The 18,298-nt window shown below is 51.8% G+C and overlaps 1 protein-coding gene across 1 annotated transcript in view; it reads left to right on the top strand.

Moving 5' to 3' along the window:
* The window catches only part of LAMA5 (laminin subunit alpha 5), a 118,120-nt gene that overhangs the window by 43,486 nt on the left and 56,336 nt on the right, over positions 1–18,298 (top strand). Inside the window, exons 3-9 of the mRNA XM_025206843.1 lie at positions 2,145–2,262; positions 6,736–6,854; positions 8,213–8,383; positions 9,133–9,230; positions 16,150–16,265; positions 17,521–17,639; positions 18,012–18,102. Coding sequence (XP_025062628.1) covers positions 2,145–2,262; positions 6,736–6,854; positions 8,213–8,383; positions 9,133–9,230; positions 16,150–16,265; positions 17,521–17,639; positions 18,012–18,102 — 832 coding nt within the window. The remainder of the gene's footprint in view (positions 1–2,144; positions 2,263–6,735; positions 6,855–8,212; positions 8,384–9,132; positions 9,231–16,149; positions 16,266–17,520; positions 17,640–18,011; positions 18,103–18,298) is intronic.

Raw genomic sequence — 18,298 nt, 5'->3', positions numbered from 1 at the left:
TGGGTGGCCGTGCCTGCACCTCAGCTCATTGGGGCTGGAACTGTGGTTTCATTTATTCTCTCCCGGCCCCTCGGTTTTAGTCGGGCCGTAGAGAGAACTAGAAGGGCGGTGGTTTTAAACAGCAAATGTGCAGTCTGTTGCACGGTCTGCAGGGGTTGTTCTGGACACGGGCAGTGCCTGCACGCTGCTTGGGAGGTGCGTGTGTAGACGCAACAGCATCCCTGAGCTAGCTCAGGTGCCAGCAGCCTTGAAGCCAAGGACGACTGGGCTCCAGCAGTCTGAGTAGGTCTCTAGGGTCCTAGGCAGGCTGCGAAGCCCAGGACACGGTAGCTTTCCCGCTCTCTTAGCTAGATTGAAGCTTTCTGGGCTGTCTCTGGCTGTGCCACAGTCGCATCTCGCTGCTGTGTGGATGCATCCTCAGCTGGAGCAGTTGTGCTGGCTCCATTGACTTTGACAGAGCCGTGACCGTGCACCCAGCTGAGGCTCTGGATGAAGTGTTTCTGCATGCTTGAACCCTGCACAGGGGAAAGGAAGGAGTGCTCTCAGTCCGGTTCATGGCGAGCTGGTTTCCTCCTCCTCCAAACTGCAGTTAAAACTAACCGTTCGCAATCCCAGCAGGGATACCAAGGGCAGTCAAGGGCCAACTGGATTATCCTCTCACCTTCCCGGTAGTCCGCCAGGCCCGGACAGGGGCCAGCTCCTCTGCAGACGGCAGGTCAGGCACTGCAGTGCCCACCTGCTCTCAGATCTAGGGTAATCAAATCACTGCTGTGAGTGGGGAAGAGCATCTCTCGGATGCCCTGTTTAGTTGATGTGGAGCCTTAGGTGAGGCCCCAGCTTTGGGGAGGAGGCAGGGGAGAGCCCAGCTCTGTCTCCCTGGGTCTCTGCTGGTCTTTTCCACCCTCCTGTGTTCACCCTGTTAGACTGACCGATGACGTGCCTCCTGGTCCTGCAAGCAGCTTGCCAGGGAAGAGGCAATGACATCCATCCACGGTCACTTTGTTCCTCCCTCGGGAAACTTCCTGTTTTCAAAGGCTTTCCTTTCTAATAATTATCATCTGAGTGCTGCACGGTCGGTGTGGGGGTCCGAGGGGCTGGGATTTTAACTTGGAGGGTCACCGCGCAGGCTACCATTATGGATGCACTGCTGGGGGTCTCAGCTGAGACTTGGGCTGTCGGAAAGGCTCTTTCTCAGCCAGGCTGGATCCCCAGGCTACGTAGCTCCGTGCTAGGAGCTGCAGATCCGCATCTCTACCCTTTGCGATGGTTTTGACGTGAGGAATTTCCCCTGATAAGAGGACTTCATCTGCTTGGAAATACCACTTTCTGACAGGATGATGGAGTGGGGGTTCTTGGAACGAGCTGGTGCCAGCTGGGGAAGGGAATTTCTGCCGTAGCTTTTGTTTCTTTCTAGCGCTGACATTTTAGCTGTCTAAAGAGCGCATTTATCCATTCTTGGCAAGGATGTTGCTGAATAAATCAGTGTCCGGACTAATTGGGAGTAACCCAATGTAACAGCCAAGCTGAAACAGGATGGGGCTTCTCTGCCCTGTCTCCCAGGCCGCCTACGGATGCAAGAAGAGCTGTTGTGGGCTTTGTGTTGCAACCACTTGCCACTAAGATGGGTTGGGTGCAGTGCTGCTAACTGGCAGGAATCTTAAGGGAAGGCTGTATGACATTGACTGTGTCCAAGAGGCAGCCAAAAGGACCAGGCTGATGTTTGCTTGCAGCCTGTGACAGCATCACCTGTTCCCCCAGGTAAAACCAGTTGGTCAGGTGTCTCCACAGCGCTGCATTGCACCCTGCACCCCTGCTTTGTCTGTTCCTCTGCTGGTTACAGGGGTGAATTCGGCTGAGCTGAGCACGCGGTCCACGGGGTGCAGGCATCCAGCCCCCTCCTGTTGGGCAGGTGCTGCCCTGAGGCTGGTAGCGAATATAGCAGGTTCTGACCTCTCCCATCGTGAGACTGCCCTGCCGTGGCCAGGGCCCTGCCCCACATCCACAGCGCGCGGGCGTGGGAGCAGAGAACTGCATCAGCCTGTGTTTACGAGGGGGGTGACGCGTTATGGATGAGATCCTTTACGACCGTTGTATCACGGAGGGCTTCCTCTGCACCAAGCTAACCAGGCATCCCTCTCTTCCAGCTGTTCCACGTGGCGTACGTCCTCATCAAGTTTGCCAACTCCCCTCGACCAGATCTTTGGGTGCTGGAGCGCTCTACTGACTTCGGCCTCACCTATGAGCCATGGCAGTACTTTGCCTGTAAGTACGGCGCTGGCAGGGGCAGGCGGGATCTAGGTACCAGTCCACAAAGCTGGGTTGAGTAATGAGTTAAAGGCTTAGCCCCACACTAAGCAAGAGCCTCCTGTTGAATTGCTGCTCCTAAGGGTGTCTGTAGCTCTTGAACACACAGAAGAAGATACCTTCCCTCTTATCTGCCGTCTTTTCATACTGGCTGCAATTTAGAGATCCCCTTCCCATGCAGTTCTTTAGGAAATGACAGAGAGAGTGAAGCTTTTTGCTAGTCTCTTTTGTCGTGCCAGGCCTCGCTTGCCTGTGAGTTGCTGCTACAGCAGCGAGGCTTGGAGGCAAAGGAAGCCTGGTTGCTCCGTGGTCTCGGATGCAGACCGTGCTGGTGAAAGAGCCGTGTCTACACCATTACGGGAGGACCGGATATAGACTACTGCCTATGGCTCGTGCCTCCCCACGAGTGGCAGGGGTTAGGAAGATGGGCTGCGTGCATTTATTTCTCAATGTCAGTTGAATTTTGCTCTTCCCCAGTTTCTGAGAAAGCCCCAAGCCCTTATTACGAGAAAACAGCTGGAGGTAGAAGCCTGTTGCCTCCAAGCATCTGCAGGGCAGCCAAGTGCCTGGAAATGTGTTAACCACTGGGTCCTCCTGGGAGCAGCAGCAGTAATTGGGAGAAGATGTGAGTTAAGACAAGCAGCAAGAATTTAGAGCAAACGGCAAGGAAGGTGTCTTTCAGAGCTCAGGGAGCTTTCCCCAGAGGGGTCCCTCTCCTGACATTACCTGGCACCCCTCAACTTCTCCTGGCAAGCCTGTTTCTTCCCCCCAACCTCCCACCTCCTGCTTGTCCCGATGTTGCAGACCCTCCACAGCGCTAATTTACTCTACTCTGCCTCATGCAGACGGGGAGGACGGGCTGTCAGTCTGCTCGGGTCTCACTATATTCACTGTCTCCCGGCTGTAGTTTCCCGTCAGCCCTCCATGTCCCCACCTGCTGCTGCTTTCTGCCACAGGGACTGCCATGGCATCCAGCAGGAACCCAGCCTGCCTCTCCATGCTGTGCTGGCTCTGAGCCGCAGCCCAGCTGATTAGTGTTCAGTGTCAGGACCCTAATTCCCTGGTTTGCCATTCTGGCAGTGCAGCTTGATCTCCCATCAGGACATACCCCCAGCTTCAAACTGGTGCAGCTTCCTTCACTAGCACTCCCCCTGGGTATAAGGCCATGCAGGAGACATGCCCAACAGGGCAGATTTGGCCACAGCGCTCAGAGCAATCTCAGTACCAGGGCCTTGGGGCCTGGTACAGTCAGGATGCAGGTTACAAGAGTCCCTGAGGCTGGTACATCTGCATCAGCTCCCATCACTGCTTCAGACTGAGATTTCATGGGGTTCAGCCAACAGCTAGCCATGATATGAGGCTCCGGCCTAATGGAAAATTGCTATGGAAGTAAGGAGGAATGACACCAAACCCTGCAGAAGTCAGTAGCAGGAAAGAGCCTTTCTGTCGGTGTCCTTTCGACCCAGCTTGTGGAATTATCTAGGAAAGATAAAAACTTTCTCCTCTACTTTCTATAGGCAACCAAGGCAGTCTGCAGGAAAGTAGACCCTTCCCATTGACCTCTATAGGAACTTTCCATAAGGGACACCCTTTTCTTTCTGGGGCCACCTGTACACATGGCTCCTGCTTCCAAGAACCCAAGTGTTCACATCTGCAGCTGGGGGCTTTTTCCATCTTCTGCATCCCGCACTCCCCAGGGATAGTTACATTTCCCAGACTTTCCTGGGCCCCTGCAGCACAGTCCTCTGAAATGCCGGTGGAGCTGATGGGTTTCTCAAAGCAGAAAGGGGAAAAAGGATTGAGCTGTAGATAAAATGCTTTACTGGGCTAGCATGCAGATCTCCACAGGTTTGAGCTAAGAGACACCATGGCAATGGCGGTTCTCTCCTTGTTGCAGTGGATATGTGTGGGGGGCATGGAGAATGCTGCTTCCAGGCCACCAAAGAAGTCGGAGTGGGTGGGGGAATGGCAGCATTTGTAGCCTGAAACCACATGAAGAGTTGTTTCCCAGGCTGCGTTTCAAGGTCTGTGTTTGCCACAAGGACAAAACGAATGATGTGGGGATGTTCTGGATTTGGCTGTTAGGCCAGGCCCCCCGTGCCCTGCATGCACTGCTAAGCACGTTTGCTGAATCAGAGCGTGCATTTAATTTGCTTTGTCTTGCTCTGTCCAGCAAACGAGCCGTGGTGGGGAAGGCAGCTGTAATAGGCCGCACAAGTGCAAAACTGCTGGCTTTGATTCCCTGTTCCCCTTTGGATTGCATTGAATGTGTGTGGGGACAGCTCCGGTCTGCCAGCGTTCCTCTGAAATGCAGGCCATGCTATAAGGTGCATTGGCAAGGAGCATTTAAACTTGACAGGGAGGGAGAGAGCTGTGTTGCCGATTGCTAGGTGCATACCAGTGTGATTCACACGCATGAGAAGGCGAAGGAGGGGTATTCACTGCACCTCTCCTTTGGCCTCCTAGCCTTTCCAGGCAGCACACGCTGTAGAGGGGACCCTGAATTTCTGAGGGTCATTCCCACAAAATCTGCAATTCATGGGTTCATGTCATCCTGTGCCTTTACAGAGATGCCTAAGGAAGTCCCTGCCTCTTCCTCTGAGGAGTCAGGCGCTGTGAGGATTTGGGGACTAGCTGTTTGTCAGGTTTTGTAGTAAATGGGAGGCGAGGTTGCCTGGCACCTGGTAGAACAAGCCCCTTGGTGCTTACAGAAAACACACCTGCTCTAGGGTACCAGTTCAGGGATGTAATGGGCTGCCTGCCCCCTGTGTTGGCCGAGTCCTGGCTCTAGGAGTGTTTGGGGAGGTCTGGGATGACTGAGGAAGTGCCCTGGTCCTTAAAGGCTCTAGTAAACAGCGCTGCTCCCTTCCCACTGACTCAAGGCAATGGGATGCCAAGCATCCCACTGGACACCAGGGCCTAGGGACTGCAGGAACGTACGCGTGGCTTGTACAGCCTGTGACATGCACCTCTTCGGCTGGGCAGCAGGAGCTGGGGAGCTGCTACAGCGATAAGGAAACACTTGGCATCCTTGTCCTGGCTCCCTTAGCCCCCAGGCAAGACTCGGCCTCTGTTCCATGACTGCACGAGAGCGGACCAGAGAAGGTAATGACCAGCAGTAGCTATTCCCTGGTACTTGGCCTGCCCTGCATTGCCACTTAGCAGCAGGATCTCCAGGCTGCTTTCCCTGCTGCCCACGGCGTAGCTCTGTTTCAGCTTTCTGTTTCCTGGCATTTATTGACTGAGAATCACAGAAGTTTGGAGAGGGTGGAAAACATGCAGGAAAAGATTAGAAAAGGCCTCTCCCTGCCGTGTCCAGCACCAGGCTCAGATTGTCCCTCTCTCTCTCTTTTCCAGTGGTTTTTGCAGGCCCAGTATAAATGTCCCAGCAGGCAGGTCCCTCATTCCTCTTGTGAAGCTGTTCCTGTCTAGTAGTTCCATTGTTCAGATTTGGGAATTTGCTTCCCTGCTTCCCCTGAACATTCCTCTTTTGGATTTTGACTTGTGGCTTCTAGTTACGCTGCATTGTACATGGTTCTGCTTCTTCACTGGTGGTTAAGAAATGCCCTCCTGGGTTCAAGATGTTGTACAAATGTGATTCTTGGATATACAAGTGGGCCTGGAGGGGATATCAAGTGGGTGGAACAAGGTGGCATTGCTTTTGCATGTGGTGAGGTGGAAATTTTCCTAGAATTCAGGACCCAGTTCTGTCCTTTCCCTCTGAAAGAGATGCCAAGCAATTGGAAAGAAGCTACAAGAATAGCCCAAGAGAAGCCTACATTACAGGGAGAGACTAGAGAAGCTCAGTCCATTTAGTTTGTCCAACAGGCAGTTAGAAGAGACTTGAACAGTCTATAAATACCAACCCAGGGGACAGATTTCTAAATGCCAAAAGCTCTCGAGTCTAGCAGGGAAAGGTGTAACAAACTTCAGTGGCTCGAACCTGAAGCCAGATACAGACTAGAGATGCCCCAGCTCTAGCAGAAGTTATGAGCTTGATGGAAAAATTACAAGGTAGGTTTCTGTGGCTTGTGTTATGCCGGAGGTCAAGACCATCATGATCGTTGTTGACCTCCAAGGTTTCTGAATCTCGGATACGCTGTCGTGGGATGTTCCCTGGTGATTGCAAACAAGCTTTCAGTGTTTGTTCCTCGAGTAGCGGACACTACAATTCTTACCCTCTCTGCAAATGTGAGGAAGGGAGTGGCGTGGGAGATTAGAGATTTAGCAATACACAAGAGATGCGGCTGCCCAACCCAAGTGAATTTTTGGTGCTAAGTTAATTCTCTACATGCTGGTCAGGGTTCAGCTTTTTCTCTATTACATTTTTTGGGGAAGTGTAGGCTTGAGCACCACCTGAGATTTTAACCTGCAAGATTTTAACCACGTATTTCCTCTTGCTACAATGTTCCCTGCCCAATGCATCAACAGCATCCAGGAGGGATTGCATTGAGAAGTTTGGCCCCAGGACCGTGGAGCGCGTCACCAAGGACGACGATGCCATCTGCACCACGGAGTACTCACGGATTGTGCCTTTGGAGAATGGCGAGGTGAGTGATGCCCCCCCACCAGGCACTTGCAGCATTTCTGTGCTTGGTGGAGCTGGGCAGATGGACTCTGAGGAGCTGTGGGTATTCTCTTGGGAGCAGAAGGGCTTCCACTTGCATAGGGACTTTCGGTGTTTGTACCCAGAACGGGCAAAGGGCCCCCAGCAAGGCTTGGAGGACCCTTCTTTCCTTAGACAGAGGATGACTAATTGGGGTTTGAAAGCCTGCTGTCTCACTGGTGCTGCATCGGGGACTATCGGTTCCCAAATGAGCAGTGCCAGGCATTTCTTCCTCACATGGGCAAAGACCGTGCTTGACCCTCCCCATTCAAGGGACCTCTGGTCTCCTGCATAGGTCATCGGTCGGGCATCAGGCTTCCCAGGATAATAGCACAACTCCTCCACGGCTGGAGGAAGCGGCATTACTCATAGCCTGTTTCCTGCAGCGTGCATGTAACCATCGATAATCAGACGTGGGATGTGGTGGCCAAGAAATGTGGTGTCCTTGCAGTCCAAATATTGATTGTAACTCAGGGGAAACTGTTCCAGCCATTGACGTGATCAGAGTCACAGTTTCCACCCCTGGAGCGTGCTGGGGTTGACCAGGGTCACAGCTAAGTGCAAAGAGTTTGCTAAACTATTTCATGATGTGCCACAGTGCTGTGCTTCTCCAGCTTCACATCTGCTCTGCTTTAGTTAATTTTTCCCCCATACAACAGCAGCTGGAAACGTAATAGGAGAATGTCCCAGGGCAGGTGGTTGGACTGGAAAGGACCTTGCAAGACACTGATCAAAGGGGGAGCTAAGAAGCAAAGGCAGAGTATGGAGGATGACTTAGGTAGTCATAGCCTGGGATAACAGACCGTATACCATCTGTAATGCCTATCTACAGTAGCTAATTTACCCACACATTGGATGGAAGGCAAAGGGGTCTCTCACTCTCTTTCTTTCCTTCCTCTGTTTTATATTCCTGCCAGTGACACTATCTGGCCACCTTCTACATCAATTCTATAGCAATGGTGAAGTCACTTCTGAACCTCCTGGAGTCTCTAGCACTTCTCCTTTTCTGTGGTGAAAAATATGCTTGGGCCAGGTCTGTTTTCCTCTCTGTTTGGACAGGGGATTAGGGATCGAAAGGCATTTGGGTTGTGTCATTCTGACCGTGGTATCTTCCTGGAGACTTGTATCGACTTGGCCGCTCCCTGGTTTCTCTTCGAGGTTTTGTGGGCATGGGTTTTAACTGGGGTCCAGCCATTTTTGGAGACTTGATTGGACCAGGGTCAGAAAGGGTTGATGGTTGGTTGAGGGAAGGGTTAACTTCCCAGGTGCCTAAAGTGTCGTGCTGTGCTCCCTGTCTCCCAGATCGTTGTGTCTCTGGTCAATGGGCGCCCAGGGGCCATGAACTTCACCTACTCCCCTCTCCTGCGCAATTTCACCAAAGCCACCAACATCAGGCTGCGCTTCCTGAGGACCAACACTCTGCTCGGGCATCTCATGGGCAAAGCCCTACGGGACCCAACGGTGACCAGGAGGGTGAGTTGCTCCTGGCCTTCTCTAGACCTGTGGGAAGAGTGGCTTTGGGAAGTGCTGGGGGTGGATGTGTCCAGGTAGCAGCTGCCGTGGAGAAGAGTCCATTTGTGAGTTAGAAACTGAGACGTGCGTAGCACTGTAATGCCTTGAGGGTGGGTGTTTTGACAAGGGCTGGATGAGAGTCAGCCCAGTGAGGGCACTGCCATGTAAATCCTGCTATTTTGGCCTCGTTGTCTGATTGGAGAGACACCTGGGAGTGTGGAAGCACGTGCAAGGAGATCGCCCTACCCTGGCATTCTCCTCTCAGGTTTCCCAGGCTGCACGTGCACTGGTGTCCTCTAGCATCTCTGTCTGCTGACAGTCTGGGGGGGCTCAGCTCTGAGTGGTGCAGGCCAGCAGCTGCTACCTGGAAGCTTGGCTCCAGGAAAACTCTTCTCCAAGTCCTATTGCCAACACAGTGAAATTGGGAGTGTGGGCTGGAGCTGCACCTGCTTTTTTAGCCAAGCCAGGACCCTGGCCTGTTGCTGATGAGCTTTGCCATCAATAGCAGGTGTTCTTGCAGGCATGGGAGTTATGGCCAGCAGATTGAGAACACACAGCTTAGCTGGCCAGCCCAAGAAACGAGGCCCAACATGATGTTTAAATGGACAGTCTTGGTCTGGGATGCCTGTGGTCACTCAGTGTATAGCTGAACAACCCTGTGGAGCTGCTGCAGAATGATACTAAAAGCCCACCCTTGCCATCCCTCCCAGTATTACTACAGCATCAAGGACATCAGCATTGGAGGGCGCTGCGTCTGCCACGGTCACGCAGATGTTTGTGACGCCAAGGACCCCAATGACCCTTACCGGTAAGAGCATCTGAACTTGGGGACTCCACTCATTGTTCATAGATACTCACGTGATTGTGCTAGGAAGGAGGGAGGGCTGTGTAAGGAAGGGGCTTGGGAACAAAGAGCCCCGTGGTCTGTTATATGTGACCTGTGTCACCTTACAGATTGCCTTATTAGCAGTACCTTGGTAGCCCTTCATCTGCATGACTGCAGATTGCTTTCCTTCTCTGTGTGATAGGGTCATAGCTCCACAGTTTCAGACAGGCGAGTCTGCCATGGGAGAGAGATTGTCTCATGCCCTCGTGCCCCTTCCCAAGCCCAGCGCTTGGTTTTCAGCGTGCTGCGCTGTGCAGACCCCTGAGGGGGCTTCTGCAGACTGGTTATGGCAGGGAAATCCCTTCTGCTTGAGAACAAATCTTGGATCAAGGCAGGAGACCGGGTGTCTCTGGGAACCTGCTCACTTACACATGTGGATTTCTGATCTACCGCTCAGACTTTCTACAGACTGTTTTACTCAGGTGGGTTTAGAGATGTTCAGAAAAGGCTTCCCACCAGCCCTGCTTTGACAACCTCAGCCTTCTGTTTTAAACACCTGACACAAGAAAGACACAAGCATATGTTTAAATGGAAACATGTACTTAAGTCCAGCCATTGCTAGGACTGAAGCATGTGCTAAAACACTTGCTTGTTCTGTTAGACAGAGCCTGAGGATGACACAAGAAAGCCTCTTTGTTCCAGCCCCAGTCCCCCGTGTCCAGTTTGTTTGACCTGCTGCTCTGATAAGAGACTATCTCCAAAGAGGCCACTCTTGTGTCAGATTTGTGGCCTCTGTGGGAAGTTAGCCTGGACGCACAGCTTTGTCCTCTGTCCTCTGCTTTGCCTTTCTCACTGTTTACACAAATGTAACATTCATGGAGCATCCAGGACCAGCACTTTGACTTGCCCTGAGAAATGCCTCACTCTGCAAACAGTCTCCGATGAGTTCGTGGGAGGACTCATGTGAATAACTGCGCCAGTGGGAGTTAAAGGCTCGCAGGCTGGTCTGGCTTGGAAACCACTGGGTATGCACATTTTTTTATTAAACTGGTATCAAGGCATAAGTAAACAGACTGTATAAAAGAGTGAGAGAGGCAGAGCTGTTACATTTCTGGCTGGCAGGACCCTCCCCATCAGCCTTTCCAGCTAGAAACTCCACAGAGCTGCTGATAACCATGAATATGTTGCTTCCTAGCCATCTGTTTGCAGCCGAAGCATGACTTTCACGTAAGTGGCTCGGGTAGATTCAGCTGGACCCAAAGGAGCTTGTATTTCTTTCTCATACAGATCATGTTAGGGTTTTTGGATCTTGGAGAGCGAAATTCCTGCAGGCCCCAGCCAAGGTTAAAATCTGCTCAGTGTTAAACAAAGGAGGTATTGAAAATCCCGCCTGTGTCACTGGGCTCAGGTTCCTCCTAGAGAGGAGCGCAGTAAACATGTGAATTGGAAATTTTCTGGATTTGACATTAGAACGAGGCGTTGCTGGACGTGTTTGTTGTCTTGTCCCCGTGTTTCAGAACAGAGTACATGGAAAAGTACATGGCATGCGGAGACCTGGTATGTGAATACGTCATGCCCGTGCATCAGGATGCTCCAGAAAGGGAGCTGGGATCCTGGCCAGACCCAGCTCTGCTAATTATTTTGTCCCACCTCCCAGAATTACCCTTTTTGTCCTTTCCCCTCCTCGTCCCAAGCTGCTGTGCAGAGTGACAGTGCACTGTTTAATGGTTTCGTCCGGTCAACAGCTCTTATCTGCTGGGGAAAGAGAGAGTTTACGCTCTTGGGTTTTCTTCTTGGTGCTTTAAATAGTCACCAGGTAGCATCTGCAAGGCCCTTTAGGATGTGGCTGAACCATACCAAAGAGGATGTGGCATACCAAAGAGGCTGGGTATGCCAAACAGCGGGATACCTGGATGCTGGTAGCAAAGCAAATAGCAGAGGAGGACATTGGTGGGACCAAGTGGCTGGAGGGTTTTCGAGCAGTGTCTGTAGTAAGGTTTGCTTCCAGAGAGATGGGAGCCAGTGATGAAGAGATGGAAAATGAGTCTCTCTATCTTGCCTCGCTTCAGGCCCTGTTCATAGGAGCTGATTGGAGTGGGCAGGGAGAAATGGAAGGAGGTTTGACTTTAAATAGAGAAAAGGGATAATCGCTGGAAGTGCTCCCGTTGCTCCGAGGCTTCGGCAGCAGCTGTTTCCAGCCCTCTTTTCCCACCCCGCGGCGGAGCGGGTACCAACAGATAAGCAGGCCCATCCCTGTCTGTTCTACTGATGTAACGTCTCTTTGGCATGAGTACACGGAGCTTGTGTATCGATACCTGGCTTAATGTTGCGTGAAGGGAGAGCTCTGAGGCCATCGGCAGAGCAGCTGTGGGCTTGTGAGCACTCGGGGTTATCGTGTCATCTGCAGCAGCTGTCAGGGCTTTGGCATTCCCCCGTAAATCTGCATAACCCCTCTGACTGGGAAGTGCATACATCTGACAGCACATGTCCTGCATTTTCAAATGCTGGGGCCTTTGACAGCAGCAAGACAAGAAAATGCAGATGGAGGGAAGCCTGGAGTTTGCTTTTGTTCCGGTCATATTCAAAAGCCTGATTGTATCTCGGCATTTACTGGGAGGCTGCCGCCCGTACCCGTTGTGTTGTCTTTTCAGCTGATTGGAATATCCAAAAGCCTTGTAAAAACCCTGTCTCGGAGGCATTTCACCGTGGACACCTCTGGTGCCTATCAGCCTTGGAAATCTCCGGCATGAAATGGGAGACCGCTGTGCTTTGTTTCCCTTTCCTGTGAGATTTCTGGTCCTGTTACCTTCCGGCGAGGACAAGATCAAGGTGGGCTTGGATTACAAGCTCGGTGGCACGTGGCTGCCTTTTGGTCTAGCATCACCTAGCTCAGCGAGGACCTGATGTGTGAGAGGAGCTTCTGGGCAATGCCACAATACAGACAATAAATAGCATTTTATTATTTATTGTTGGAAGTTCTGCCTTATTGGCAAACTGTGCCCAGCTTCAGATACCAACTTGGGCACCTTCAACACCTTGCATAGCACCTCTCGCATTTGTGCCATTATAAGGCTGCGACGGCCACAGCATTCGCAGGTGTACAGCTTCTGGCGTGCTCCCTGCACACGAGTCGAGGGCTTTCCTTCCCTAGCAGAAGTGTATCCTGGCCCCCTTGCCCAAATGTCCTGCTTACCCTGTCCCCACTGCACTCGCCCCTGCTTGTGTCACCTGCCACATACAAACCCCAAAGTGAAGTCAATGGGTTGATTAATGAAGTGAGTTCAACACCTTGGTAAAGGATCCTGTACATGATGGGCAGGGATCCTGGCTTTCTCAGATTAAAAAATATCCCCAATTTTTGGTGAGAAAAGTAACCCCAAATCCACATTTTTCCATGATTAAAATGAAACGCCACTAATATAGGGATACATATATAGTAGTGTTTCATTTTAATCATGGAAAATGTGGATTTGGGGTTACTTTTTTTTTCACCAAAAACTGGGGATTTTTTTTTTTAATCTGAGAAAACCAGCATCCCTGGTGAGGGGTCACATCTCCAGAACCCATTTCCTGGCTGTAAGTTGTGTTTCCAGCCTATGTGGGTCTTCTTTGAGAGCCCAGACACACAGGCCACCATCTCCTTTATAGGACTCAGAATAATACAGGTGCCTGGCTAGGCGGCCTGTTTCTCCCAGCATGGATTTAGTGATGACGGGGAAGAATTAGAGATTCAATGCCCTTTGTTTCCAAGGGGTCCGATCGTGCAGCATTCCTGGTTGGCTTCCACAGAACCAGGATGGATCTTGCTGTGTTTTCAAGGGGACAGAAATTCTTGTGGTTAAAGGCGAGTTTTCCTTGTGTGTCAGAGCGCAACAGGGTCAAAAATAAACCTTTCCAAAGCAAGGCGATGTCAGAGAAGAGATCAGCATCGCTGGGGGGTCTGGCATGTCATTGAGCAGGCCAGATACGCTGACAAAGAGCTCCAGACAGGACCTCCGTGTTAACAAGTTGATACGAGGCAGGGTCTGAGGGAAGCTGCTCATTTGAAATTGCAGGTAGCCTTGCGGAAATGAGTTCGGGGAAACTTTGAAGCATCATCTGAATCTGCCCGGGTAGAACAACTGTTTCCTGCAGGCTGCCTGCACCCTTATCACAGATGTCCCAGGCAAGGGGATCCCCCTGGGACTCGTTGGAAGGACGTCTCATGTGCTGCTGCCGCGGCTGTCCTGGCAGATGGGCAGCAAAATGATCTCGGTGGCCTGGTCAGCTGGGAAACGGCTCTGTCGAGGATATGCTGCAAGGAAGTTCTCTCCTATAACCAGCTTTTTGCTTGTGTTACTTTAGTGCCTTACTGATTTCAAAGGGCTCTCGTAGCTTTTTCAGGCTGGTTTCGCACCACAGCCCCTCTGAAGCCGGCTTTCCCTTACCACCCGCAATGGGACCAGTGCAACTGGGATGACTGGATCCTTTCTGCTTACACTTTGGCCCTAGCTAAACCTGGAGGTGCTGGCCTTTGGGACTGCTGGCTGCCAGCCTGGTGCTGCAGCTGCCTGCTGGACGCTCCCCCGTTCCCCCCCATGGAAAGGCTGCGGTAACGTTTTATGGTGCAACTGCCAGGAAATGCGTGTGAGGTGGGAGTGCGGCTGCTGCCCCCCCTGCACCGCTGTATATGTTCAGTCACCGAGGTATGTAAATATTGTAACTTAAGCACATTTGGCCATAACTCATCAGCACAAGCACCCGGCGCAACATGCGGCAAAGCTGCCGTGATGGATGAGCTCCCGAAAGGCCTCACCAGCCATCAACGGCCAGGACTAAATAAGCACATACGTCTTGGTTGAAATGTGCACTGGTCCTCTTGTTTCCCGTGAAATGGGGGAACTGAACTGACAACTTCTGGACGCTGGTGACCTGCATCTGAGCACCTCGCCCTGCAGCATCTCGTGCTGCAGCAGATTTGCATCCTCTCCGAGCAATGGATTAACCAACCCTTCAACACAGGGATCATCTTTCCTCCTCCGGGTGTGTACAGCTTCTAGCAGGATGGAGCCCTGACCTCCGATTGAGGCTTCTCAGTGCTGCCGTAATACAGATGATAAATATCCCACTGCTTTCCTTCTAATTGAGAGGGCTCAGAGTATGGGAGGTGGTGTCACGATCGAAACGATCACCGATGCTGGGAAGTTTATCTGACTTCCTTCCTGAGTCTGCAGAGTGTCATGAGAATAAACTTCCCAGCAAACTTAACCAATTCTTACGTAGTGGATTTTGGAGCACTTCACATCAGAGATACAAATGCCCTGACTCCATTTTACAGGTGAGAAAACAGTCTCCTGCAATAGAAGCCAAATCTCCCGCGGGAAGCAGAGCAGCCTCCTTCAGGCCACATCACCTTCCCCCAGCTCTGCCCAAACGCTGCTGTTCGGGTTGTGTTTCAGGTTTGGCCAACGTTTCCCATCACCCCTTTGCCGTATCGACGTGGGGTTGCTGCTCTCCGCCCACCCTCTCCACGTGGGTATTCGCGATGTGCTTGTTTGGCGATCGAGCCTCTTGGGAAAGTGTTGGCAAGGCAACAGCACAGCCCTCCCAGAAGAATAGAGCCGTGTGTCTGCGTGCGCCCTTGGATCTCTGCTCCTTTCGTTCCTAACGGCAGGAATCACATTTATTTTTAAGCACCCGGTTGTGAATGAAAGAGCGCTGGGGGTGGCGAGGGCTGGGAGGGGCAGGCTGGCCTGCGGGGAAACGAATAATTGCACAGATAAAAGCTGGAACATGCTGTATTATGCATCAGTCTGACACAACAGAAAGCATTTTTGTTGGACAGGCCCGGCGTTCGCCTAAGGGGAGGTTTCTGCGGTGATGTCACTTCTGTTAATGCATTAGCTCTGCAGTCCAGTGGGGACAGGATCCCGCATACGCCTGGCAAGAGTGCTTGCCCGGCGCGTCCTGAGTGGTTTGTCTAGCCAGCGCAGACCCCGTTAGGCTAGCAAAGGAAAGCAGAAGGTGGGTTTCGGAGCGTGGTAGTGGGCTTCTGGGGTAAGGGGCGCCTCTCAGCCATCTCAGCCATCATTTCTCACCACAGTAAAGATGTCTCTCCTCACCAGCCCCTGCTTTCCTCCACGGGCCCCAAGAGACATCCTCCAGGTTTGCTGCAGAGAAGCTCAGCTCTCCCCATGCTACCCTGTAACCCAGGCAATGCCTACTCCCTGCTCCCAAATCTCCCCTCAGTCACCTGAGCAGCAGCCTGAAATGGGAGCATTTGGGAAGGGGATGCAGTTTTTTGTTGAAAATGGTGAAACGTGCCACATTTGGTAAAGAATATGTTTGTTTTATTTTTTTCTTCCTGTTCTTCCTCTCCTCAGCCCTCCTCTGCCCCCCTCCGCCCAGGGGGAAAGAGAAGAAGGAGAGGGAAGAGGGAAGAAGAGAGAAAAGCTACTTGCTTTTACTTTTCTCTTATCCCCAAATCAGCAAATTTAAAGTAAATGAGAACGTTTTCATATAAATCAATTAAATAACTGGCTTCTGGGGGGGTCAGGGCAAGGCTGCGTTTTGCTGGAGAATGAATGAATGAGAAATGTCAATCGTTTGTGTTGCATCTGTCATAATTAAATGGCAAGTTCCTCCATGCAAGGGCCTGCTTCTGGCAGAGAGCTTGTGCCAGCTATGGCCTGACATACCTATCCCACCGGCTTCCCACCCAAGTGCTTACCCAGAGAAGGAGCCTGCAGTCCCCTCTCCCCTCCTTCCCTGAGCAGGTCTCCCACCTGCTTGTCCTGAAGACTTGTCTGAACCAGCAACCTGGGGCTGCTGTTCCCCCGTCCAAGTTCGGCAGCGATGGGGTCCTTGGAGATCAGTGCCCTGGGACCGAATTGGCTCTTCTCACTCACCTTTCACGTTGCAGGCTGCAGTGCGATTGCCAGCACAACACCTGCGGCGGGTCATGCGATCGCTGCTGCCCAGGCTTCAACCAGGTTCCCTGGAAACCAGCCACCAGCGACAGCGCGAATGAATGCCAACGTAAGTTGTTAGGGGTTGGAGTTGGTTCCCCACCCTCCCGGGACTCTGTCCAGTTGTTCATGGCACAGGTGGTTGCAAAAACTCTTCCTTGACCCCGTATCCATGAAACATCACCTCCATATGGGAAGCCCTGCCAGCATCTTCCCCCAGAGACACCCTTTCCTAGAGCTTCCTGGGTCTTTCTGGGCACCAAGTGAGCATGTAGCCCTATCGGTGCTGGTGCCCAGCAAATGTGCATGCCTTGTTTAAGCAAGTCATCTGCTGTAGCCCCATGCCCTTCTTTACCGATTTATGGGACAGGCTATGGGATAGGCACTGATGGGTGCTCATAATAGACCCGGTCAGGATTTGACCTGGTGATGTGGACGTGAAAGCCATGAAAATCTCCTTGAAACGCCCTCATTTCAGTTCCCCAACCCATTCCCAAGGGTATCCTGCATTTGGATCCTAGACTGAACGAACACACCTGCAAGTGCACAAAGGGCAGCCTGTGGCAGGGGTAACTCTGTTCTCACGTGACTTTTTTTAAAATTGTAGTCCGTGAATCTCTCCTGGGTGCTGGTTCTGGCCTCTTTCCTGTCCCGTACCCTAAATTTTCTGCTGTGAGCCTGATGGTTCAGTTCTGCTCCAAAGATAAATTGAGTTGACTCACGAACACAACTTCTTCATCTGTCTTGCCAGAACCCTTTAGTAGATGCCACAGCTGGAATTCATGCTGTGAGAGAAGAGAAGATCACTGAACTTAATTACAAAGCATGAGCTCATCACTGCAGTGACTGCAGAGGGACTGGCAGATCTTTCCCTGTAGGTTTAAAAACAACCCTTCCCATATCCATGTGTTGAACTTTGTGGCTCAGCTCTGTCTCTAACTGGATATGATCATAACCAGCCTGACTGTACCTTCCAAACCCTGTTTGGGTTTCTCTTCCCACCTGCCCTGGGACATCCTTGACTTTTCTATTTTGGGCCTCTGCGTTTTTTAGTTGAAGACAAGATAAGATGTTCTGTTGAGACTTTTGCAGGCTGGAGAGATCTGAAAGCTTGAGCTGTTAGCTGGTGTCCAGAGCCTTTTGAACCTCACTCAGTGAAACCCCCCATACAATACCAAGGTTTTCAGTGCCACTCAATGCTTGCTTCCAACAGTGAACGGGGAAGGAGGAGTGTGAAACACATGGGTTAATATCTTTGCTGCACAATCATGCCTGGTAATGCATGGAAATGTTCCAGCTCAGCTGATGTCTCCTGATCTTTTCAGCTTGCAATTGCAACGGTCACGCCTATGATTGCTACTATGATCCAGAGGTTGATCACCACAAGGCTAGCAAAAGTCACGAGGACATGTATGAAGGGGGCGGCGTCTGCATTGATTGTCAGGTGAGTCGGGGAGGGGGTAGGCAGAGCGGTGTTGCGATGGGGAGGATTTTCAGGGCTCCTCTGGTTTTGTACCTGGTTTTGTCTTCAGCGGCTGTTTGAAGTTCTGCGTCGCTGGCAGACTGTGCCCAGCTTCAGAAACCAACCTGAAGCTCAGGCCGGCCTTCTTGGACTGGGCACAGAGGTTTGCCAGTGAAGGCTGCGATCTAGGGCAGCATGAGTGGACTTCTGAACAAACTTAATTCTTTCCCCTATTCACCTTGCAGACATGAACCCGCCTGGGTCATGATGCTACTGGCAAATTCTGCTGGGGGAATTCATCTTTCCTCCTTGTAAGCAGAATAACCGAGGCCCTTCTCACCACCTGTTTTTCAGCATCACACGACAGGCATCAACTGTGAGAGGTGCATCTCAGGGTACTACAAATCCCCCGACCATCCCATTGACTCGCCATACATCTGCTATCGTGAGTACAAGTGGCCCTGCAGGCTGGACACGCAAATGGGCATTTGGCTGTTTAATGGAGCAGGTGGGGAGAGGCACCAGCACTGAAGTGGATGGGTTCTCCGGTGCCATGGACCGCTGTTGTTCCACCCATCACATATACATGAGGGGTTCAGTTTCCAGCCAGCATTGAGCTCTGCACAGCTAGATTTGCCCCT

Source organism: Alligator sinensis, unplaced genomic scaffold, assembly GCF_000455745.1.
Source record: "Alligator sinensis unplaced genomic scaffold, ASM45574v1 scaffold1046_1, whole genome shotgun sequence".
Classification (NCBI taxonomy): Eukaryota; Metazoa; Chordata; order Crocodylia; family Alligatoridae; genus Alligator; species Alligator sinensis.
Note: the sequence above shows the minus strand (reverse complement) of the source record. Positions and strands in the feature narration are given on the sequence as shown.